General features: G+C 45.9%; 1 protein-coding gene and 1 long non-coding RNA gene across 2 annotated transcripts in view; one reads left to right on the top strand and one right to left on the bottom strand.

Moving 5' to 3' along the window:
* The window catches only part of LOC127019582 (uncharacterized), a 219,293-nt gene extending 211,908 nt beyond the window's left edge, over positions 1 to 7,385 (top strand). Inside the window, exon 14 of the mRNA XM_050901700.1 lies at positions 7,101 to 7,385. Coding sequence (XP_050757657.1) covers positions 7,101 to 7,282 — 182 coding nt within the window. The 3' untranslated portion in view covers positions 7,283 to 7,385. The remainder of the gene's footprint in view (positions 1 to 7,100) is intronic.
* A 9,752-nt stretch (positions 7,386 to 17,137) lies between these two features.
* The window catches only part of LOC127019849 (uncharacterized), a 49,714-nt gene continuing 41,642 nt past the window's right edge, over positions 17,138 to 25,209 (bottom strand). The window contains exon 3 of the long non-coding RNA XR_007766987.1: positions 17,138 to 17,252. This is a non-coding gene — a long non-coding RNA (uncharacterized LOC127019849). The remainder of the gene's footprint in view (positions 17,253 to 25,209) is intronic.

Raw genomic sequence — 25,209 nt, 5'->3', positions numbered from 1 at the left:
TGTATTCTCCTCTGCACTGTGCCACAGCTTCACCAAAGCAGATGCCCTCAGCCCAGACAAGTCTTTAGCCTGGCGGTCTGGGACTTGCGGAAGGAGGAAAACATATAGTCAATCACCGCCACCCCTAGCCCTGAGCTTAGAAGGATGCCATCATTAAATCTGCCCATAAATACTCAGCTGTGCAAACCCAGCAGGGGTTAAATCATCAGCCAGCATGAACTGCTTTGGCCTGCAGTAACAGACCCTCTGAATCACTGGATTTTCGTGCTGATTTCTTCCTTTCTGATCACTTGAGCTCACAGCGAACTATGTCATAAAAACCCTGACCCAAACACCCAACAGCTTTTCTCCGACTTCTCACACTTCTGCACTTCAAGCTCTCCCCCAGCAAGTCTGCATAGCAAAACGAGATGACTGCACGTTAGCATACTTGTGCTGGCTTCGTGCAGCTGGCGAGGACAGGGCTTACCAGGTAACAGAGTCTGCAGGTACCTCCTGGGGTTCTCCTGAGTGTTTAAGCCTATTTTGTTGCATCTTCGTTGCTAACAAGATTGACGTGGCCCTGACACGTTTCCCCATCCTATTCGCACATGTAGGCATAGCCTCGGGGGGATTGAAAGAGCCTGAGCAACACACAGACTAACCACTTTAAAACAGAGGGGCATTTGCATTTTCAGATAATCAGGGTCGCTTCCCTTTTTTTCACAGAGCTTCCCACAGCGTAGGTGAAAGAACGGAGCTAATCATGTTCTCGGTGGTATTTCCCCACAGATTCAGAGAAACCACAGAGCTTATCCCATTGCTTGTAAAATACAGACCCTACCCAAAGCCTCCTAAACGCAGGCGTTACGCAGTGCCCATCTGCGGCTCGCCCAAGCACTTCGTGCTTTGGGTCCACAAGCACTAGTCTCATTGATGACGGTATAGATAGATGGCTTCTCACTCAAGGCATTAGCAACCCAGCTGGAGTCAGTAGTATCATCTGAGATCCGGTCAGATAGACAAGCTAAGGCAAATCATGACTAAATCCTTGGCTGGGAGACCTCTAAGGATGGTACCGGTGACTCGGCAATGGGCACATGCTTCTGAGCAAATTCTCCAGGGGAGTTTTTTGGTGAGATGTGAAACGGGCCTCGGGTTTTCCGTTGGCCCGCGTTTGAAAAGCCAAGATGTTGACATCAATGTCATGTTGAGATTCCAACTGAAAAAAGTTTGTCAGCCCAGACACTCCTGCACTTTCAGTTTGGTGAGGTATTTTAGGTAAGGGGCAGTGTTGCTACCAAGAAGAGGCTGCATTTCAGGGCAGTGATGGATGAACTGACCTCTTCCTATCAATGAAACCGACAGAGGGATCTTTGCTATCAGTGTACACAACGCTGGAGGAGAGGGAGGCTGTATAAATACAAGATGGGATAAATTAGTTTTCACCTGGCTTTGATTGATAAAGCCCTAGTATCGTTTATTCCATCTTGCCTCACTTAGCTTTTGCTTATCACATGAGGAATCATTACCTTAATGTCTAGTCTAATGACATCACGTTGCAGTAACGGACTTGATAAATAGACTGAGGAAGGTCAAGTTACCTCAGTATTTGTAGATACTGTGGCTGGCTGTGGAATAGCCAGGACACAAGATTACTGTCTTCCTCTGTTGCATTTCTCAAGCTGCAGTTGGCCCTTTTCCCTCCCTCTGCCTCCAAAACACAGAGGTTAGGCTAGTGGTTAGAAAAGGGAGCTAAGGCATGTTCTCCTCACCGGTACCATCCCTGGTAATATCTCCCTCTGCCAGGCTGTTGAGTAAAATGCCCGGCTGTGTAAAGAGCCATGGATAATGCACCACTTAAATTCCTCTTCAGTTGGGCGAGTATGACAAAATTTGAGTCGGGTCCTTTAGCATGGAAGTGTACACCAACGAAGTCCGCAGCTGCCCAGGACTGCCTTCGGAGGCAGACGTTTCCTGATCACAGCTGCCGTCCACACCTCTTGCTGTAAAAACTAGGTCTGCAATCAGGGAGCAGAACTACTATCAGACACAGCGTAGTTTGCCAACTCTAAACGTAACAGCAACCAAGTGAATAGTGGTGAAGTGCTTTGAGATCCTCTGTTGAAATGTGCTGAAGAAAGGCAAAGAGCTGTACCCGTTCAGCCATTACTGCTTCTTATTTCTTTAACTTAAACTTGTCGCTATTGCAGGAGTAATTAACCGTACAACAATTAGTGTTCTTGAGGTACGTTCCCGGCTACTCCACGTTGCGTATGGGTTACAATATTCAGAAGGAAATGGAATTTATGGGATTTTTGAGCATGGCTCCTGAAGGGTGCAAGTTGGCTCAGCTGCTGTGGATATCGCAGGCAGATGAAAGGTTCCTTAGCGCAGCACTGCTTCCCTTCCCACCAGCAGCCTCCACTCGGCCAGTACAGAAAGCAGGCGTTGATATTTTATTGTCTCCCACTCAACTCTGGCTAATGAACAGCACAATATCTAGACAGCTACTTAGAAGAAAAGCCTATGAAATAGCTCCTGATCAAAGTATAAGCTAAAATCTTAAAGGTTGAGGATGGAATAAACAGCTTGTAAGGCAAGTTTCCATGGTTATATATAGGCAAATCTGAGTGTAGTCTGTGTATGTTTTGTATTAACTCTGGAAAGGTGCAGTGTTAATGTAGCTGTCCTGCTATATTATAACTGGGTCTGTCTGCACGTGTCCATGTGGATTGCCTGTGAGTTAATAGCATGCTCCTAAATCTTCAAGTGCTACTGAAGTCGTGTTGTAACCTCAAATAGAAGAGACACTTTGAAAAAAAGAACTAGAAGGGAAAAAAGAGACCATTTTAAATCTTTTTAATTGTTTTCTTCTGAGCTGAGAAATCCGAAAGATTCCAAGTGACGTTGCCTAGTACTAAAAAAAGACATGATTTCAACTGACGTCGCAGCATCTCTCTTTACCAGTTTTGTCTAGCCAAATTATAAACCCTGGAGTTTTCTTTTTCTCATTCTGAGCAGATTTCCACAACCCCCACCCTGCTTGAACGATCTTGCTATGCAGCTGCAGCCTTTATGTTCTGCTACACTGCAGAATTATGCATGAACCAGCAGAAGGAGCTCCAAGTCTGGTCATTGGTGTATCGCTGCTTTCTTACGCCTTGGAAAGGCAGCGCAGCAGCTGTGTCTAGAAATCATTACTTACCTATCGATTCTTTCCCTTTGCGCTTTGAATTCTGTTCGCCAAGCAGCCCAAAATTGGATTGGAAAAGAGCTTTGCTCATTTCTTTCTGTTGAATTGCAGTGGAGTTACGGCTTTGCATATAAAAAAAAAAGCCCTTAAGAGACAATTTTGCACAACGGCCCCGAGTTCTGATGAAGGAGCAAACCACTTCAGAGCAGAATAGAAAAATACCAGCCTGTCATACTTTTTCCCAGAATTGCTCTTTCTCGGGATTTGAAGATGTGCAGATTAGGCGAATCTCCCTCCTCCCCCACCCCCCAATTCCTGTGTTCCACCTTCTCAAGAACGTGGGTATGTCCAAAAAAAAAAACCAAACCCAAACCTTTCTTGGGGCACCTCAAGCTATTGCAAAGTGCTGTATCACAGTTTCACAAGAAAATGTGTTCTTACAGAATTATCAGCCTGACTTGCCAGAGCACAAATGTTTTTATTTGCATGCCCACAAACATACGGTAATTATGCATGCCATCGAGATCCACAGGCTTGATCATTCAGGCCATGGAGGCCATTTGATAAATATGATAAATACGCAAACCTTCGGCTGCTTATTCAAGTAGAACCAGCCAGGAGCTTTTGACGTTCGTCCAGCTTAGATGTTAATGCCAATAGCCTAGATCCTCAAGGAGGGCCACCCACACAGCTTTGAGAACAGGGGTCGGAGCTGCTTTACTGAGGGAAGCGGCAGTGTGTGCATGGGTATGTTTCAAGCAAGGATAGACATTTTTCAGGAGTTTGGACCAAAAAGGTTATTTTGGGAAAGAACTGACTGGGGTTTGCTAGGGATCTGGCCAGGGGAGTCTGCCTTTTTCTCTTTTGGAGAAGACAGACTATGGATTACATTCTTTGCAGTGTAACTCCATCAATGTCAGTGGACTTCAGCCAGACTGTCCTTTCTCTACTTCTTCAGCCTTCCAAGTGCATAACATTTTGCTGATCCAGCAGATTTCTTAGCATTTCTGTATCATGTTTAAATACATTAGTTCATCCTCCACAAATTAGTTTAGAGACAATAAAGAGCTCAGCCCAGCTCAGCATGGCAGACTGGATGCACCACAAGGCTGCCTGCTACTCTGCAGCCACGGGATGCAAAAGACATTGGGCCATCTCATTAAAGCAATGTGGTTTTAAGGTCTTCCAAAGCTAGAAACAATTGCTATTTGTCCCTTAGTAGCAGCTTTAGATTCACAGCTCTTTTGTGTTGTAGAACATTAGTAATCTTGGTGGCACAAGGACTATTTGCCTTTGAAGTAATTCCTGGTCCTTTGGGTCAGCCGAAGATCCAAACCACTTACCAGACAGAAGAAGATGTATTTCCCAGCTCTAGCCATCCAAGGGACCTGTACCAGATCCTAACCTTCCCACAGATCCCACAATTCCTTACCAGTCTCTGCTGAGAAAAGTGGCCAAGGCACTAAAGGCTGGTGGCCTCCAGAACAATGTCTACACTCTTATATGAGTTCAGGCTAGAGTTTGCCCTCCAGAGCAGACTCTGCAGTTCGTTACACTGCCCACACTTCGACCTGCCTTCCAGCAAGGCAACTCAGAGCAGGACAGTGGTAGAAGAAGGGATGGAAGAGGTAGGGCAGAGATGAGCTCAAGCCCATGCTCTACCCTTACGGGACGTCATTGGCTTAAGTCACACAGTGTGGTAAATTCAAATTGACAGTTGAGGCCTGCCGACAAGGTTGGTACAGAATGTGTCTCAGGTATCCTAGAACTGACCCTGTCCCGGTTTGACCCCAGGACAGCAAGGGCTCTGGGGCTGCGCTCTGCTCTGCAGGCTTTCTGTGGAGAGAGAGGCTTGGGAAAGACACAGTAGAAAACTTGTTGATGAGTAACTCTATTCCAGCATGCAGATACAAATGCAGAACATCTCCAGGTTGTTCTTTTCAAATAAGTTTGATGTATTAACTGTGATGAATTTGTTAAAGGTTAATAAGTATGAATCACGGAGCGGTTTTTGTCCACCGTACGGAAAGATCTTGGTTACTTCCTACAGTGGATAGAGAGCTGCATGATTTGATGGTATTTGCTGTAAGGGAGGAGAAATCAGTTAGACATAGTCAAGATGATATCTCCATTTGGTCTGAACCTTTTGAGGATTTTATCAACCCGTGATTGGTAAATTTTATAGCAAGGGGAAGCGAATTAATTCTCTTTCCTAAAGCCATACTAAAGCCTTAGCTTTGTATCTAAAAGAGGTCCTGAATTATAATGCGGCAATGTATAAACGTTGTCTGATGAGCTCCGTGAGTGCACTTTGTGAGGCTTTTTCCTTTGTCTGTAAGTACCCGACTGTGTGCAGCCTTCCTGTGCCCGGGCCGGCCAGCGCTGGTCCCGCAAAGCATGTGTTTGTGTGTGGGTAGGAACCGGTAACTGAATGCAAAGAGTCGCATTTCTTTTACACACGTTGCTGTGGTACCTGGGTGCTAATCACCGTATTTTGCCTTCTCTAGCACCTTCCCAGCCGAGGATCTCAAAGTGTTTTACAAACATTAATTAATTTAGCTTCACAACCCTCGTGTGAGGTAGGTGGGTGATGCCATCCCGCTTTCCAGATGAGGACACTGATCTACTTGGGTAGAGTCGCCTCGCTCCTGCAGTTAAAACCAGGAGAGGCAATGGCCTCGAGATGGCCCTTGCGAAGCCTGCCACCCGTCACGCGGCCGGGGCTGCCCTCCCCGCAGAAGGAAGAGCAGTTCTGCATGCAGCAGAGGGGATCCAGAGATGGCCAGAGCTTACAGCAACCTGCTTCAGAGCCCTGCTCCTCTCTCCTTCCTGCCCTTCTCTGGAGTTGTGGTTTCCAGCCGATCAAGCTACCCTGAGGCTGAAGGAGGGATTATCCCTCATCAGTGGTGTTGCGGGGAAGGAGACACAGAAGTAGCTATATTACTGTTCCCTGTAGTCTACAGTTTGGTGGTGACATGCCTCCCTTCTGTTCCACTTCCGTTCACCCAGAGCCACCCTTTCTACACCATCCTTTACAACAGGTTGCATAGGTCCCAGCTTGCTGAAGCTCCTGCTTTCCGTGGGAAGGCTGTAAGGGCAGCATCCCCTCACCCCGTTCCTGCACAGGAGCTGTGACTCACGTATGTGGGAATTACGCATCTAGAACCTGCAAGTGTAGCCTTGCCAGTCCATCCATTGCTACCAGTTTGGATTGAGCAGAATCAGCCTTTTCTGCATTCTGTGCAGCCGTTTTTGGCTGAAACCAGACCGGTAAATTTAAAACGAACCCTATGGAAAAGTCCTATAAACTTTCCTAAAGAAAATAATGAGTTGCCCTTTGTATAGGCAGAATAGCGCTGAAGCAGCACGGGTCCCTGCAGCGTAGCGCTTCCTCCGAAGCAGCTCTGCTCCGTTCTGGCGCAGGAACCGGTGCCGAGCGGTCCTCGGGGTCACGCTGCTCGGGGCTGGTCACCGGGGCATGCTGGGGCAAAACCGCTTTCCAAGCGTAGCTGGGAGGGAGGGTAAAAACAAGCTCGGAAGCAGGACGTGTTAAATTTGCGAGCGGGTTGAACGATGCGGTTGTCTGCCTTCGTCTGACCAGATTGGTACTGCGTAGGGCCTGGCCGTGTTTGTGCCTCGGTAGGTCACACAGGACTTTTCCATGAGGGCAGGCAAAACTCTGCCAAGACAAAAGTAATGGATCTTGTCCAAATCTTCAACTCGTGGTCTAGTGTAGGCAGCCTCTGAGCTGAGAGTTTAGGCAGCTGCTGCGCTCCTCCGTAGATTTGCCGTCTCTAGCACGTCTCCCTGTTGTTTGGGACCCTGGTTATTAAGTGATAAGAAGCGATAGCATGACGAAGAAAGACTATTGACCCAACTGCACTTTGACTGATCTGTTTCTTTTTCCCCCCAATCATCGATGCAGGTGTGAGCTACTCCAAGTCGGTTCCTCCAGCCTACCCACCACCCCAGGATCCATTAAATCAGGGACAATACATGGTGACAGATGGCATATCCCAGTCCCAGGTCTTCGAGTTCACCGAACCCAGACGCAGCCAGGCACCATTCTGGCAAAACTTCAGCAGGTTAACACCATTCAAAAAATAATACCTAGAGAGATGGAGAATTTTAACTTAAAAGAACTAAAATTTAAAAATAAAAATAAATAAAATTATATTTATAGATGGACCTTTTTTCGGAGAAGCACTGTTGCAACTAAATATATATACATATATATATACACACACATTTTAAAAATAATAATATATATACATATATGTATATATATAGAAGGACCAAAAACTTTTTTTGTTGTTTTTGGGAAGCAATCTGCTACTAGATACTAGGAAGCACCAATGATTTCTAACCATGTGACCTATTTTATTTTATTCCATTGGTCGGACATCTTTTTTTTTTTTTCCTTTTCTTCTTCATTTTCATTCAAGTCGTCATTGGCATCCCAGAATGCTTTCTCGCTTGTGTGAATTCGTCATCGAAGTTCCTCATGGACTACATTGGTGTATATTTTATTTGATTTTATTTATGGGGGGGGGCTGTTTGTTTTTTGGAGTGCCGGGAGATCTCTGCTCCCTCTCCCTCCCTCTCCGTCCCTGCCCTGGCTGTCCCCGGAGTTACCATTGCAATGAAGAGCATCGACCCTTTCCCCGTCCCCGTCCTGCATTCTCTGGTCTGACTCGTGCCTGTCTGGATGTGCTCCCTTGTGCACCATGCTGTGCTGCGCAGTATTTCTCTGGCTTTAACCGTTTTGTTGTGGGCAGGTGAAAACAAGCGGAAGGGGTATCGGCTATTTAGGAAGTGAGCGATGGGGTTTCCTCAGTTAATTTTTTGCGTTTTTTTTAAGCACTGTCTTTTTCTCAATTCAGTGTGATTTGTTCACACTCGGAGTAAGACTGAGAAAAGAACATCAGGGGCTTTGATTTCTTTTGCATTTAGTTTTATTTCTGTGGGGTTATCTTTGATTTATTTTCTTTTTAAGCTGAGACACGACTCTGAAAAGCCCACTCCTATCTTTGTTTTCCATGCAAAGATAAAAGCTTAAAAACTGATGGCTTCATGGCCTCCATTCCAGCTAGAGGAAAATTGGCTATTAGGCTCCAACAAATGGCCAGTTTTCTTTCTTCAGGAACTAAGGTCCCATCCTGTTGGCCACACTCACGCCTGCACAGTACTGCGTTAATGAACCACTAATTGCCATTTACAGGAGCAATGAGCCCAAAAGTGAGGACCGTGACTGCACTCACTGCCTGCTCTCCTCTATCGCATATAAGATCCCTGGCTTCGCTTGGGCACTGACCTCCCAAGCCAGACATGAGCTGCTGGCAGTGACCCGTTAGCGGAAGGATCATTGCCTAAGTCACTGGAAGTATTTACCTGACATTTAATGCAGCCAAGCTGCAGAGGAGCCGAGAACTGCCTTTCAGGAAAGATATGGATGTGACCTGAGAAGTTTAGCCGTATGGCCGTGATTACGCGACCCAACCTAAATCAGTGATTAGTGTAATCTAAACGGCATCGGCAGAGGTGTATCAGTGTCAGTGGGCTCTGGAGCGATTAGCTAAGCTCTCCAGGTCTCTTTCTCTCTCTTTTTCTCCCTCTGGAGATTCATAGCTCTGTTTTCAAAGACACTTCCTACAATTTCAGCCTTAAGTACATTTGTTTGCAAGCGCAAAAGCTTATGTTTAAGCTTGTAAAACAAATCATTGTGCACTAGGATGATTTTTTGTTTTTTCCTAGGGCAAACGAGACTGTTTAACCAGATTTAGAAGATGAACTTAAAAACTTTGCAGAGCTATTCTGCAAGCTCCTTTGAAAATGTGGGATGAAGTGATTGATCACGGTATTTATCATTTTCTTTTGAATCTGATACACCACATAAGCACCCCAGGCCAACTAGCGTGGAGATACATTTTTTTTCTCCCCTAAGAAATACAAGTGAATGGGAAGAGCAGAGTGTAATTTCAGTATTTCCATGGAGCCTGTTTTATTTCAGGGCATATTACAAGGCAGTGGCTATATTTTTTATTTAAGTACAGAAATAATCTCAGCACCTTCTAGAAACTGTCAATAAATAGCAAGGCCAGATTAGTGTTTTGGAGAGGAAGAGTGGCCCCTCTGTGACAGGCAGCCGCGAAACACCGGGAATCCCAAACAGGAAGCAACCCAATTTTATATCAGAAATTATTTTTACGCTCTTTTGTATCTTTGCATTTTTATGGTCAGATTTTAATATTGAGTATGTAGCAAATATTATTTTGTTTCTTTAATAGAATGGGTATTTAAAGAAGTGAATGAGATGGGTTCTCAGAAGTTAACTGAAATGTTTTACTATTTCTGAATGTCTGGAGAGATGCAGACAGAGAGAGAGAGAGAAAGAGAGAGAGATTACAAACTGTTGTCAACATGATGAAAATTTCACTTATTCCTTTGCCTTTTTAATTGCTTAGGGGAAAAAAGTAAGAAGCACATTAGTTAAGCCTGTTCATTTACTGTTTTGTGCCTCAGAGAGTGAGAATGAGACATCCATAATTTTTATGAGAAGATGCTTCCTAAATATTCAGCACTAGGAAAAAAGAAACACCACCGCCACACCATTATTTGCATCATAAATCAAGACTCGCTTGATCTGACAAGGCCCCTTGTTGGACTCGCAGCTTCTTTCTTAAACGGAAAGCCAAAACAAACTAGCATTGCTCGTGCTTGCCGAAGCCAGGCGGCAGGCAAAGCAGATGCGGGCGTTTGTTCCAGAGGGAAGAGGGGCTTGGCTCTCAGGCAATGGCATTCAAGAAAGCTCTTCCCCTCCATAAATTGCCAAGGTGCTGCAAGAGATGGAGCATTATCACAAAGAAGAACCAGCACTGGGTCCCACTTTTACTACCTACTGTGGCTTTCCCAATAGGGAGCAGGGTTGGGCTGCCTCGTGTGTCTGAAAGCGCTGGAAGCAGCGTAGATGCAATCAGATTGGGGTGATTTTGACTGAGCATCTGATACAGACTTTCATTTCAATGCCAGACAGGAGGAACCCACTCACCATTCCATATGCAGAAACAAGAGAGTTGTAACAAACTTACGTGTTTACGGCATTTCTCTGGCTGAATCTATATATATATATAAAAAATAAAAATACCCTCTTCCCTAGGTAAATGACATGCATTACCCCTTGACCTAGACACTAGAACAGAGGATCTAAATTCAAGACTTTCGCCTCCCCGCCCTCTCCAAAAAGATCAAACAAGAACCAACCTAGGTGCATCTAACAGTTGTAAATAGAAAATAATACATAGAGAAATATATTTGAAATTTGTTTCAGTTTCTGGATGGTCACTGGCCGTCCATTGCAATGTTATTGATAGTACACTGTGGTGCTTTGGGTTTCTGGTTTTGTTCTCTTTATGCTCTGTCATCTTTTCATTGCAGCTACATTTCAGGGAACATGTATATTTAGTAGCTATTGTAAGTTCTGCATGGCATCACCAAGCTTATTTTTCCTTAAGAAGAAAAGAAGAGTCTGTAGGGGTTTAAAGGCACTATGATGACAGGGACTTGTAGCAGAGAATTTAAAAAAAAAAAAAAAGGTTTTTAAAATTCTAGTTTGAAGCCAAATACTGATATTTTAGTGCTTTTGGGGTTTTAACAGTAAGAGCAAAAAAAAAAAAAAAGAAAAAAAAAAAGGATTTTGGTAACCCAGCTGATCCGCACTTGCCAGTTTTATTATTTTGTTTATATTGGACTGTTTGACCCTGTCAAACAAGTGTCAAAGTTGTGTGTATAAAACAAAAAAAGTGTTTAAAAAAGTGTTGTAAAGACACTGAGCCTTATGAAAATATTTATGGAATTAAATAAAAAGAAGTGAAAAGGCATCTGAAGGCATTTTAAATCATTTTCCTCAGAGCGGTCTCACTCTTTTCCCAAAGGCTGAGCACAAATCGCTGGGGTGGGGCTCCAGCTTGTCAGCAAAGCAGACACTAAGACATTTGTGTGTAACCAAAAAATAGGTTTGTTCTGGAAATATCCCACCTCCCCCTTGCTTTGTGTCCTCCATCTGAACTGAGTGAAATGACTAATGAGTAGCTGGAGGTTCAACGCTGACAAAATACCGCCTTGCAAGTGCTGGCCGGGGTTGCTCTAAGTGGAGCTCGGATCAAGTCTTCTGCGAAACATGGTTTTAAAATGCTTTCTGTTACTGAGCTTTGCTCAGCTCCAACCCAAACTCGAAGACAGCTGAATTCTCCAGACAGCCATCTAATCACAAATACGTTGTGAGCAACATAAGAAGCATTTCAGAGCATGTGGAAGTAGAGCAGGGGGTGGGTTTTCGAGGGGAGGGAGCCTGGCCACACGCTGCTCCGCTGCGGAGGGCTGAACCCGAGGAGCTGAGCAGGTTCCTGCCCTTGGCGTGGAGGGAGCAAGTGCCCACAGGCAGAAGGAACTGGGTGCTTTACCCCTGAAAGTGCTCGCTCCAGAAACCCAGTCGCGTTTCGCAGGTAAGACAGTTGACTCGTGTATTTCTAGATAGCCCAAAAATACAGTTATAAGCAAGAAAACGGGGGTTATCGCACCACGGCATCCAGACCCGGTAGTGGTGGGGAGCGATGCCTGTTGTCATGTGGAGGAACACACAGGCACACGTACCAAGTCGCTATAAATAATTGCGGCCAAAGAGCTACGTTTTCAGTAACGGCACTGACTGACTTTCTGCTCTTCCCTGTCTGTCCTTGGGTGCCTGTCTGGGTGAGTGACGGCCAGGTTGCTGGCACACGGACTGACCGCATCTTCGGCCCACACATATTAGGAAACCAGTCAGACAAGGGAATAAAAAAAACGCAAAAACCAAGCAGCTCTGCTCTGGGAGAAAGAGAGAGAGACAGGATAGAGGCAAAGCTGCGAGCACAAAGGCTTCTGTGGGGCCAGAGTTTGAGCAGGTTCAGGAGCAGGCTCACCCAGACCTCAAACATCACAGCTTCACGTTTGCCTACTGCTTCAGCAATACCCCAAGCCAAGCTTTGTTCTCTTGCTTACATTATTGCTTGCAGCGAAGAGGACGTTGGTGCCGTGCTGGCGTTCACCTGTCCAAATGAGCCCGTTTCTCGTGTAGCGTGTAACTGAAGTCACTCGGGAGGATTGGCACAGCACCGTTTCCCAAGCATGCTGCTGGGGAGAGCAGACCCAAAATGCAGTTACACATAAAACCTCCCCTTGAAGAACACCCTCCTACCCACACCGCCGTCTTTGCAGGCCAAAAAACTTGTTTGCTAGAATTTTGCGCTCCCCTCCGAGTTTGCAAATGTGAGCTGTGGGGAAAGAGGAGGGGTGGTCAGGGAGAGCACGAGCTGCATGCATTGCCCAAGATGCGTAATGTGCCAAAAAAAGCCCTGACAAAGAGGGAATGGGGAAGAAACCCAATCACCCAGCATCTGTGCTGGGAGCAAGAGCACCACCAAAGCTTACTCAGAAGCAATAAACGACCTCCATGCCCTTGCAACACGCTCCCACCCCTGGCTTGCTTTCCTGGCGGTGGTCAGAGAGAAGAGCACTCCATGGCCGGGAATGCCGCTGCAACCTGTAGTCGACAGTCGACTTACGTATTTCATTTAGTGACAGTATGTGTTTGTTTGTGTTTAGCTTTCTCCAGCCACCCAGCATTCAGCCAGCTACTATGAACTTTGGTTGCATAAAACAAAAACCAAAGAAACGCAGTTTAAAATTCATTTGTCTTGCGGGGTGCTAGGTTCATTAGGCCGTATTTCTGGATGACAGACCAAACCGACCCTCTGAGGTGGCAGCAGGGGCACACCAGGACAGATGTGGCCAGCTGATCTCTGAGACCTTGATTCAGAAATTCACGGAAACGCGTGCCTAAGTCCCCCATTTTCCACCAGAGCTTTTATTACGTACATGTCAAAGTACAGAATTCAGTCCTCAGAATGAATGATGATTGATTGGTAGGGAAATGCCTTAAAATGAACATCGACCTTGATTCTGCCTGTTTTGATGGTCTGTCATGCTACTGCAGCTGCCTGCGCAGTTACCGAGCTGTGTGGCTGAGGGCACGTTGCTGTGCAAAATAGGTGGGAACGCCGTGTAGAGCTGGCTGCCTCCATGGGCAGAGTCAGGCCCCAGCTCCGCTTGGGAACTGTAATAGAATGAGTAAAGCTTTTAGGCCGATATGTTTGTGACATGACAGGAATGTTGTATGAACAACGCCTCGGTACGTCAAAGCCATCTCTGTTTTATCTGTGTGTATATATCCATGGTATTACAGCCAAGCTTGTGCTTTTTAAGGAACCAGACTTTCAATCTGACTGATGGTGCTGGGATTACAGATTCCACTCTACCCCAAACAATAAATTTTCTTCTTATTCTGTAGCTAAGAAGCAGCACCAGGTTTTGCACTAAGTACAGTCGCAAGTCAGCATCCTCCAAAGCATGTAATGCACCATCTGTGCTGGGTTTATAAAGAAAAAACTGGAATTGCATGTTGCTGGGGATGCAGTGGGAATAACTGGCATTTTCAAGAGCGTTCCTAAGCACTGTCCAGCGAGGGTTTTGCAATCCTTCGCTGCTAAGGACACTAGCTGTTTAACTGCAAATATAATCTCCCCAAAACTGCAGGTACAAATGGTAAAACTGTGTTTATTTGTCTGAATCTCTTACCTTTGCTATGGAAAAGAGAGACATGGTATTTCTGAAATGCTTTTAATGTTCACATCCTTTTTTTTCCAGCTCTCTCAAGGCAAAAATGCATCCTGGTGAAGATGTCCACTCTCTCATTTCAGAGCCACAGTAATTTGTTACCTCTTGCAGGTTTGACAGGGTCTCTGTGCTCAGCCCTTTCCACAGGCCGGGCCGTGCAGCAGTAATGGCTCAAAAATGTTTCCCTGTTCCAAGAGCCCCCCAGGGCCCATTTCCAAACCTCCCTCCAGCTCCTCGCTGTCGACACACCAGCCAAAGCCAGTCTGGTGGCACGTGCGTTGTCTGAGGGACACGGAGCGCTTTCCTCTTCTTTCAGTACTGGTTACAGCAGCAACAAAAGATCTCCAAGACAGGAACACTGTGGGTTTTTTTATTTTTCATTTAGGAGAATATATAAACATGTTAAACCCTTGCAGAAACACTTGCCTCATGAAGAAAACATCAGTGCTTGAATAAAAGTGCTCTGGTCTGGGGCATCTTGCCGAGTGTGTGTCACCGCTGGCTACCTCTGTGGCTCACAGCTGGGGAGAAGAGTTGGTAATCGCATTTTGAGCGGAGACAAGGGCTGTACACACACAGGTCTTCGTACACACGCGTTTTCTTGCCCTGTTGCTGTAATAGCAGAGAGCCCTAACATACGCAGCTAGAGCTTGTCTGGCTTTTGTACCCATTGTAGAGCTGGAGGGGAACAGACACACATTTTTGCTAGGATCCAGGTTTTTCAGAATAAACCGTGGTACTAAATTGGCTTATAAATAACCTCTGAGAATTCAGGCTCCAAGAGACTCAGTGGTATCTTCCTGGCTGGCCCTGGAAGTCAGTGGACGTTAACTTCAGAAGAGAAGTTTTATTCTCTTTTTTTCATCTGGAGAAGCAATAAGAGGATATATTGATATATTTGCTTCTCTTTTTAGCTCACTTTTACAAAAGCTGTGAAGCTTTTATTCATGAAGCAAATACTTGGAGGGTGTGTATGTGTGAACCTTTGCAGGTTCATACGAAATCAGAAAGTAGGCGGCCCTTGCCCCCAGCATGGTTTGCCCTGGGTGGTGATGCCAAACAACAGCCATCATCCATGCCAGCAGGGCCAGGGCTCCTCTTACGGGTACAGCAGACATCCAGAGTCTCCTGAATCAGTGGGATTTTCCCTAGAATTGTGTAAGTGAGTGTAAAAGAAAAAAAAAAAAATCCCATTCCTGACTGTTTTCTGAACTGGTATAAATTGGAACAACCCCGGTGACCTACCACAGGCTTATTACAGGTGTAACTGAAAGCAGTACTCAATCCAAGGGTTTAGTGACTGGACTGAACCAGACTGGAAATGCTTGGAAATAGTTTAGCTCAGCCACTTAAGAGGAAGTACCTCTTCCTCCTAAAGACAGCGATTTTTAAGGCAGGTTTTATATAGGCTGGGTTGATACTATATCACATTCACTGCAAAACACTGCAGAAGTGTGAAGAGAGCAGCAGGTTTGAACACGTAAGTCATTTACAGAAGTGGAAGTCGCTGCTGTCACTATCTCAGAAAGTCCTTTGTCACTGGCTATTTCTTCATCCTGGGAGAGAGCTGGCCTCTCTAGGTGAATGGTCTGAGCAGAGCTTTGTTGAGCCGTATTGCCCAGGTCGTTTTAATATCAATTCGATGCTGGCTGACCTGGACATTTGATAGCTTTTCCACCATCAGTCACTCCTGTGCAGCCCAGGCCGCAGGTGTTTTTGAGTCGAAGGTATTTTAGCACATCTTAAAGTGGAATTGCTTTCCACATATTTGTGCTATCATCACGCTAGTTCTTTGTTTTCAGTTTGGAAGCTGGATAAATGCAAAGGAGTGCCATTTGCTGTATTTTAACTCCCCAGCAGCCAGACCAGTGCTTTTCCTGTGCCAAAAATGAGCAGCCTTACAGCACGCTCTGCTCCCCATCCAAACCTCAGCTGACATGGAAGTGTGCAGTTTTTACAGAGCCTCGCAGGCCCAAATCCAGCAAAGGATGAGACGGGCAAATTGCACTAATACTGCATTTGTAAAAAATTCTGTCACTTGCTGCCTTATCCGACCTAAAATACGTCATCTGTATTTCCCAATTTATTATTCGGTTTGGCTGGAACGCTGTTGTGTTGGTGCCCATGGCCAGCTGCGGAGGGGCCCTCGCACTCCCTGGGGACACCCAAGTGACACAAAAGCCTGTGGCAGCCACCAAGAGCCCTACTCCAACAGGCAAAAGCACTGGTGCCCGTTATATGGGTGGGTGCCGTGTGTACGCACAAGGTGGGTCAGGAACAGGGAGGGTCATTCACTCGTCCTGTCAAGGGGAGCTGTAACAGAGCCCTTATCCTACAGGCTGTTTTTTGAGGGAATATGTGACCAACACACTGATTTCCTCAAAGTTTCACTCCCCCACAGATACAGGGCAGCAAGAGAGGAGTCCCTGGCCAGCCCTGCTGCTGCGGTGGTTTCATGCTATACAAAGGAAATCCAGAGTCTTTGGACCAGGAAAAGAAAATAGGAGCAAATACAATAAATACTCGTAGCTGTGGTGAGAGCCGAGACGGGTGACGTGGTCTCTGGTTCTGCTCCCAGGACGGTTTGTGCCCGTTCTCTAAGGACTGCGAGTGTGCAGGCTCCCCACAAAGCCACCGCGTTTGGTCCTGCCGAATCGCCGCCTGAAGGCATCTGCTGTTTGCCAGTGACAGTAAAGGTGACTGCAAAGGTGATGCTAAAGGGGCTTTGACACGCAAGGTACGTATCCTGCCTGCAGCACCTGCCCCAGCCTGGATTCCGGCTGCGGTACTCACAGCCCGCTTGTCAGGTGCGGGCAGGATCGCCGAGGGCAAAAGGAAACGGATGGAGAAAAGCAAGAAATTTTTGTATGCCGCAGGGAAGGGGCTGACTAACGGCGTGTGGCCTGCCCGCCGCAGGCAGCGCCGGCTGTGCGTACTGCCGGCCGGCTGGGGAGGCGAGCACGCAGCCAAATTGCTCAAGGATGTGTCATGCTGTAGTTATCGGTGTTGCTAGCGCAGTTACACTGGCCTTATTTTTACTGTCTGGATGTACCATTAAACAAAAGTTTGATTTCGTTGCCTGATTACAGATGAGTGGTTTCAGCCTCGCACATAATTTAGTGCTACCCAGGGGCTCCATTAATGACATCTCTGGACAGGGAGAAGCAAGTTGTTTGCTGTGTGCAGATACAATGTGGTTTTATGCTGGAACGGGTGGTAACAACACTTACCTGGCAAAGGGAAACAGGCGGTTGGGTTTTCCCATCCCCTTTTTGCACCTTGGGTATGGTGACCCCGCTGATTTACCGACACACAGGAAACCAGACTGCGTAATTTGAGGTAGCAGGGACTGTGTTCGTGTTGTCTCCTGGGGGGGGTGAAAAAGAAATCAGAGCACATACCCGAGAGGCAGCACCCACCAAAGCCCACGTTCACTGTTCAAGTGTTCTTTCATGCTCCCCAGACAGACCCATTTTGAGTTAAGAGACTAGAAGTGGGGTCAGGAGCTAATGGGGATGTTTTACACTTAGGGAATAACAGGTCCCCAAAAAACAACCCCGGGGGAGAGCAATGTGGAGACTGCTCAGCGCTGGTTTTTGCCCTGACTCTGTAATTCTTTTGGCTTTTCATGAAAAGGCATGTTAGTAATACCCAGTCATGTAGAGAGTAAAAGGCCATACTTATCCTGCACCAAACACAAACAAAAAGCTTTTGCTGGAAGAGAAAGGCTGATATAAACTGCTGTAGAAATGCGAGTTTGAATTCCACCCCCCCGGTTATAATTCCCAGGCTGGAGGATGAGTAATTCAGAGCGGGCAGCAGCAGCAGAAGGGCACTGCCTTCAGTGATAGGCATTATTTATACCTGCACCAAACTAGCATGAACTGTTCATAACAGCAGGATCTGTTCACTTGGATCTGCTAGCATGTACGGCCACTGCCAGGTGTGCAAAGAGTTTGAAGACCAACAGAAATATTGTGATGGGCTATCTTTGTGCCAATGGAAACAGATGGTTTAAATAAATAACCATGTCTCTGCAGTGTTTCTATCCAAACACAGCGGCAGAGACCCTTCAAGTGAAACTAAGCATAAAAAAACCAGCTAGCAAAGCTGATCGCAGTTACTGTCCCTGTCCAGTCTAGCAGAGCGCTCAGAGCAAACAGGCAGATTGCAGGCTAAGTGGACTGTAAAAAGACTTAGCAAATGAAGGCAGTATTAATGACATAGTAACGCTTGTCTAAGCAAAATATATTGATTTTTTTACTTTTTTCTAAACTGTTCCTCTTGACTTATGGCTCGTATCAACTTAAAGCTGCTCTTGAAGAAGCGTCGTTATTATTTGGCTCCCGAGAATAGAGTTCAGTGCTAAAGCTAGTGAATGATTAGACTGGAAGACTAAGGTGGTGGGAAGAGGGTGGTGTATTAGGGGACATCATTTCAAGCATGCCAGTGTAAGAAATTTGAGCAGTATTTGAAAGGAACAGAAAGGTTGAGGGCTTACAAAATGAACAAAGCCGGTACTGATCAAAGGGAATGTGCTGCAGAGATCACAGTGTCTGCCGTAGCAATCGCAGACGCCTGGGGACCCTGCGCAGCCCAGGCGAAAGCCTCTTTATGCCTCGATAACACCCACCTCTTGCCGCCTCGCTGGGTGCTCCTAAGGGCCACCCCAAACTGCCGTGCTGGACGTGTAACACCGCCGCCCCTCTCTGAAGAAGCAATAAGTGTTTCTAGCCAGATGCTCCTGGAGAGACTGACACGCAGCTGGCCCCAAAGAGCAGTCCGTGCCCAGGGCAGCTGCCCAACACCGTGTGTCCCCAGCCCGTCCTTGGTGACCCCATGGCCAGCCTGTCCCTTGGCCAGCCAGCTCACTGCCTGCTGGCCTCGCAGCCTGGGGAGATGCCAGAAGCCATGTTCTCCACCTGCTTTTCTGTTTCACTTTGTTCTGTAGCCCATCCACCGCTCCCCTCTTGCTGGTCACGCTGTGCAGTGTGTCTAAATAGCCCCAGCCAAGCCCCACGTTGCATCCCTTTTCCCACGGCAGGCCATGAGGGAGCACTGGCCTGGCCAACCTGCCACGCGTCCGTCCGAACCAAACTGAGCCCCGGCTGCAGCCGCTGCCAACCCCAGCACCAGTGTTTCTGCAGAGCCTTCAGCCAGGGCTGGCCTGGGCACCAGCTCGGAGGGGTCCTGCTCCCATCCTTCTGGGTAGCTTTAGACTTACAAACTGATGTATGTATTCCCTTCCTATTTTCTTTCTTTCGTTTTCTTCCTTTCTTTTCCTCCCTCCGTCTCTCTTGTTTTCCTTCCTCTCCTTCCTTTCTTTCCTTTCCTCTCTGCTTTTTTTATTTCCTTTTGTATTTAATTCATTGCCTTCTCGCTTCCCAGACACATCTTGCTAGTACAGCTTGTTCAGAAAACATAAGACTTCTGTCATTGCCCTGTGTTTCTCTGCTCTGACCAGCGCTGAGAGTTGTAAATCCTTGATCAGTGAGGTGATTTACAAGCTCCTCTGCTTTCTACTCGTGATTTTTAACATGTGCTGCAATTTACGGGCAAAAATTCGTCTTTCTCATTATCTGCCAGCCTGATGACATTACAGAAATAAAGCTCAGTGTGTGCATTCATTTGTGACAAGGACGTTGCTGTAATGTTAGTGATCGGCCATTAGTTCTGCAATGTTGTAACAGCTGAAACAAAGCCATGAGCGAGTCATTTAGACAGCAGCATTTCTTCCAGTGACATTATTTCTTGTTATTCGTGTAATGGTGCCTAGAAGCCCAGCACAGATTGGGAAAGCGCTGTGCTTGGGCGCTGTGCACATGCACCACCACCCCACCACCCCCAATTAATTTTAATAATGAGAAAAATCAGCACACGAAGTCGTGAGGGGTGTCCTGACACTGCCCGGCACAGGGGGCACGCTGCAACTTGTTATTATTTCACCTCTTATTTCCCCCCATAGCTCTCCTCACCTCACCCCGCTGCCCAGGCGCCAGAGTACAAGCTGTTAAGGTTATACCTGAAGCCTGGGTTAAGGACACCCCTAACTTTAGTTGTTTGGGTCCCATGGTTTGATTCAAATGCAATTGAGAGGGCAGTAAATGGCATAATTAGAGCTCTTTTAAATTCAAAATTAGTCTGATGGAGCCTGGATCCCAGCTAGATAGGACATCTCTGAAATGTCTTGGGAGCAATGGCCAAGGCAGGAACACAGCAACCCTTTCTCAACTTCTGCTGGTTTTAATAATTTTTCTTTGCATTTAATAATTTCTCTGTGCTTTCCATTTTTTTTCATTTTCATGCCAGCAGCCAGTGCAGGTGCAGAGAGCACCGTATCGCCCTGGCCAGGCAGTGCCAACCCTGCTCCACAGCCTCCTCATTTCACCTTCTCTCGCTGGAGAAAGCAGTGAGATAAGGGGCCCTTTGGTTTGCAGGGCTCTTTGCTTTCACTTGCAAAGTCTTTTCCAGCCCACTCCCTGCTAGCTATCATCTCATATCTTGCATTAATCATTGTCGTTCTCCATTTCCAACTGGACCATGGTGCCTCCTCGCATCCAGTTCTCGAGCATGTCTGTGCACGTCCTTCCAGACCTGGGGCAGGTTTCCATAAACATCTGCAAAGCTCCCTCCTTAAAAACTGTCTCTTGCTATGGTACAGAGGCTGTTATCTCTCCCACTTTTCCTCCTGAGCACTCTTCCTCTACCTCTCACTGTAGCCAAGTTTCCATTAAGCAGCCCCAGGCAGGCATAGATGTGTTACGAGCGCTGTAAATTAGCAGCGAGCCAGGCATAGAGGTTAAAACTGCTATTGCTGATGGTGGGAAAAGGCACCATTTCCAGGAGCGATGGACGTGGCGGTACCTGGTGGTACCGAGCTGCTGACACACGTGGCACTTCTTTGCAAAAGACATTTGTAAGCTCCTGATCACAGGAATAAAAGCTGAGCTTTAGTGCTATGAGTGAACAGCACTGAGCAATCAGTTAGGAGCTATGACAACAAAATGACAGCAATGAGGGAAAAAAATGTATCATCTCAAACGAGACAGCAAGCGGGAACTCCCTTAGGATAACCATTTTAATGGAAGGGATGAGACTAAGCAAACCTCCTCTTATGAGCTGCTGAGAACCAGCCAGAAACAAATCATAGAACCATTTAGGTTGGAAAAGATCTTTAAGATCAAATCCATGGCCCTGGCCCATCTCTCCTCATTCCCTGGGCTGCAGCAATGGTTTCCCACCACATTTCTTCCATGCAAAGGTTTCTGTTAGCAATACTGCAGAGCCAGCTCTACGGTCCTACGGCCAGAGAGAAATACCACGTATTGAACAGTGTGCCTTGCTGGCCATAACTGTGAGGGCGTTCACCCTACCCTCGGGAAAGGTGCTGGAGCTTTATTCTCACCCGGTGAAGCCCCACTGAAGACGAACTGAACCAAACCTGGCAGCAGCAGCACAGGAAGAGCCTCTTTCAAAGCGTACTGAAGTCTATGGGCAATTTTCCAACATCAGGATCTAATCTCGGCACTTTTGTCCACATTATAAACCGTGCTTTCAATTTTTTGACTCTTCTGCACAACTCAGCTCAGTACTAAGTCTCCTCTCATTTCATTGCAGATTTCCCTCTTTCCTTTCGCCAGGCTCTCTTCAGTCTTGCTAACCAAATCCCTCCCAGGCGCAAGCCTCTGCGAGCCCTGGTAAGCCACTCTGGGGATACAGAGGGTCGGATCCACTCTCGCCTCCGGGCAGCCTAGCCTTCAATCAGAGCTGAAAAGTGGGGGACAAGCAGGGAGCGAGTGCATTGGGCTTCTGCAGTCTGCTGAGTGAGAAGCTGGGTCGGGGTTTTGTTCTTTCTGGATGCAATGTACCCACATATTCCCAGTTTTATCAAGCTTATATACCGGCTACTCCCTCTTCATCCTCCCTTCACTAGAGTCAGTCAGGGCTTTACTGTTGACTTGCAGGATTTCAGCCTTTCTTGGGAAATAAAACTCCAGTCCAAGCACCACATGTATTTCAGGGCAGCTTTACTACTTACTGAGGGAAAAAAAAAACCCTACATGAAATGCTCCAGAAAGAATACGGTTGCTTAGGCAGCAGCATGACTGCCTGGGAAGGCTGGTATCTCAAGTGTGCTTTATTGAGCTAAAAATAAGTTTATTAAAGGAAAAGAAAGTCTACATCCAACAAAGATGTGAGAAGGATAATGGCAAAGAGATGAACCCACAACAAAACAGGAGAAAGCCCCTTTTCCCAGACTGTATGCTGAAACCACAGAAGGGGTGAGGTTCTGCTACTGAGAAATAAAAGGTTTTTAGGAACTGAGTGTATTATAAATAATATTCTCAGGAAACCCTTGACTACAGCAAAGTTCACATTAACACACAGAATTAAAAGAAAGGGCTACATCATATGAGCCTTACTCATGATTGTACTAAATTCTTACACAATTAATCCTTGTGCTCGGGGCTGTTCCTCTAGCCCGTACTTAAGCAAAGCTGTCCCGCACTCGCCCTGCGAGGCACATCTAAAATTAGTCACATCATTGGCTGGGTAAGAGTTGCACAATCTAGCCACAAATTAGCAGATCCAGTGGATGATGCTTGACATTGTCCAAAAGTCCTTAGTTCCCACTCAAAAATAAAGCTGGTCTGGAGAGTAGAACTTGGCAGAAAAACAAGTGAAACCTCAAAATAGTACATGGCTGCATGCTCTCAGTACTGAAAGTGCTAGCTAAATGATGTAATTAGCTTGTGTTAATGAAAAGCAAATTTTTAATATTCTCTCCTCCAGATTTTCATCTTGCCAAATGTTAAGATAATGCATTTTCAGATGCTTGAACTCTTCCTAAACCCCAAACAGTTGGAAGCTTCACAGTAGTAATAATCGCAAGTGTCAGTACTTCATAGTCCTTTCATCATCATCAATGCAGGTTGTTCTCTGACACCGCTCAGAGAAACACATGTTGAAAAGTGATGGGGAGGAACAACCTTGGTCCACGGTTCATGGTTGCCATTTCCATTGTGCTCAGTTAGAAATGCCCTGAATGCAGTCCCATTTCAGCCTCAAACTGCTTTTCAAAATCAAAGCTGTACATGGAGATGACCCAAACCGGCCAGCTAGATGACAGCTGTCCAGCAAAAAATACCTGGGGGATGCGGGGAGGAACAACACTCATAAAGGTAAATTTAGATTTCATTTCAGTGAGGGAAACGCCCATTGCCTGTCAGTGCTGTGCCTGCTCATCCAGCCTTCTTTCCATCAGAAGTAAGGGCGCACACATCCCTTCCCACCCAGCAACGCTTTCTTATTAAAGCCCATCTCCACTTAAAATAAAATGGGAGAAAAAAATTGTTTTCTTCCAAATTGAGCAATCTGCGCTTTTTTCCCCCTCTCTCTTAGGAGTGTCATTCTTATCTTCTGGATGTGCGTTAGACTTCTAGAGAGAAAGCGGGGGAAGAAGGGTTCTTCTCTCCCGAGAGCAATAGCATCTTTGGCTTAAGATGTTCAGGCAAAGATGCCGAGAATTTAATGCCAAACCATTACAATGGGTTAACCTTTGAAGCCATTCCCTTTGTCTGCTGCATTGATGATTTGATTTCTCAACTATACATCTGTGTTCAAAAAAACACCTGGAAAATATTCTCAAGAGAAGCATTCATGCCAAAAGAGGACCTGTATTGTAGCCAGAGCTTCTTGAAATCAATACAAAAAATAAATACCATTGGAAGTGTTTTTGAAAGGAGACACACTTCATGTGACAACAACTCCATTTCATTTCTAAGTCCCAATTCTCTCACTAGCATTCATCTATGACAATAGATTGATGAGGGTTTTTTTGACCAAAAAATAAATTCACTGAGTTGGGCTGCTCCCTGTTATTCTGTTCCGATTGCCCCTTAGGTGTTTGTTATTAATGGGGAAAAAAGATTGCCCTTTTCTTCTTCACAGAGTACTGGAAATGCAGAAAGTTTGTATTTTTGATGCATAGCAAATTCAGCAGAACAGGAAAGAATTTGATTCTTGCTTTTAGGCAACTTAGGCTATATCAGTATTTCCATTTATTTGTGCAAGTGGCAGCCTTGTCTTTCATGCTTATGCTTTGTACTTGCAGTTCATAAAAAGCAGAGAAGAGACTGCTTTAAGTGACTGCAAACAAATTTTGTGAAATCAATTAACACATTAATGAATTAAAGAGTGTTACCATTTCACATTTCTTCTCCTTGATAATGCCAAACAGTTGGAGGGCAAAGATTTTCACCGTTTGTTATTGCTGTCAGCTTTGCTAATTATTTTTCTTGTGGTGGTGTCCCAGGAAATGGCCAGTGAACAGTGGTGAGGAGTGAAAACACAAAGTAGGGCTTATTCACCACATGTATGAGACACTTGGCAAAACCCAGGGAAAAGGGCTTCCAGATGGGAACCAATATACCAAAGCCCTTCTGGGCCCTGTTATTGCCCAAAACGTAGGAACAAGGATGCTGCCGAAGCAAGCAGCTGAGGAGCAGGAGGGAAGGAAGGAGGATTGACTTGGGAGGAGAGGGGAAGTATCTGTCCAGTGCTCGCCGAATATATCATTGTCATATTAATGAATTCTACACTGAGTAAGTCAGAGGTGAAAAGGGAGAAGGGACTTAAGCACAGGGAGGGATGAGGAATTCCTAATCCAAACCCAGCTCTTCCACCTACTCAGTTTTCTAATGACAAGGCTGCAAAATATCTGGTGAATCATATTTCCCTTCACTTTCCATTCGACTCTACAGCCTCTCTCCATGTATTTCACTGCTAGGGGTGAGCAGTGGTGCCAGGAAACCAGACTTAAACAGAAGGTTATTGCTTCATGATTCTTACAGACATGCAGGTTTGTGGGGTTTTTTTGTCTTCTCGTATTTATGATTTTAAACAAATAAAAAACCCCTATTATTTCAATGCTTAGAAGAGAGTTGCTTCCACCTAGATACCCTGACCAAACTCATCCAGCGAAGCATCCACAAATGTTGTATTTCAGCTGGAAATAAGATGCAGAGAATCCAGAGGGATTTCACCACATATTATTTTCATTTCAGTGGACACATACATCATATCTATCATACAGACAGAAGTATCATTCTCTCTATGGCATTGAGTAAGATACTTCCAAGAGTCAATGGCCAAGCAGCTGCAGAGACCTCCAGAATAAGCACATAACTGTCTTACAGCAGTAACACAATACCCTTGTCCATCCCAGAGTCAAGGATCAGCGTATACACAAGCATAAAAGTGTGTGAATTCCCTTCTCCATCCAGGCATTACCCTGAGGTCCCCATTTTTGCTGAGTGCCAAAC

This window comes from Gymnogyps californianus, chromosome 9, assembly GCF_018139145.2.
Source record: "Gymnogyps californianus isolate 813 chromosome 9, ASM1813914v2, whole genome shotgun sequence".
Lineage (NCBI taxonomy): Eukaryota > Metazoa > Chordata > Aves > Accipitriformes > Cathartidae > Gymnogyps > Gymnogyps californianus.
This window is presented reverse-complemented; position numbering and strand designations above follow the sequence as displayed.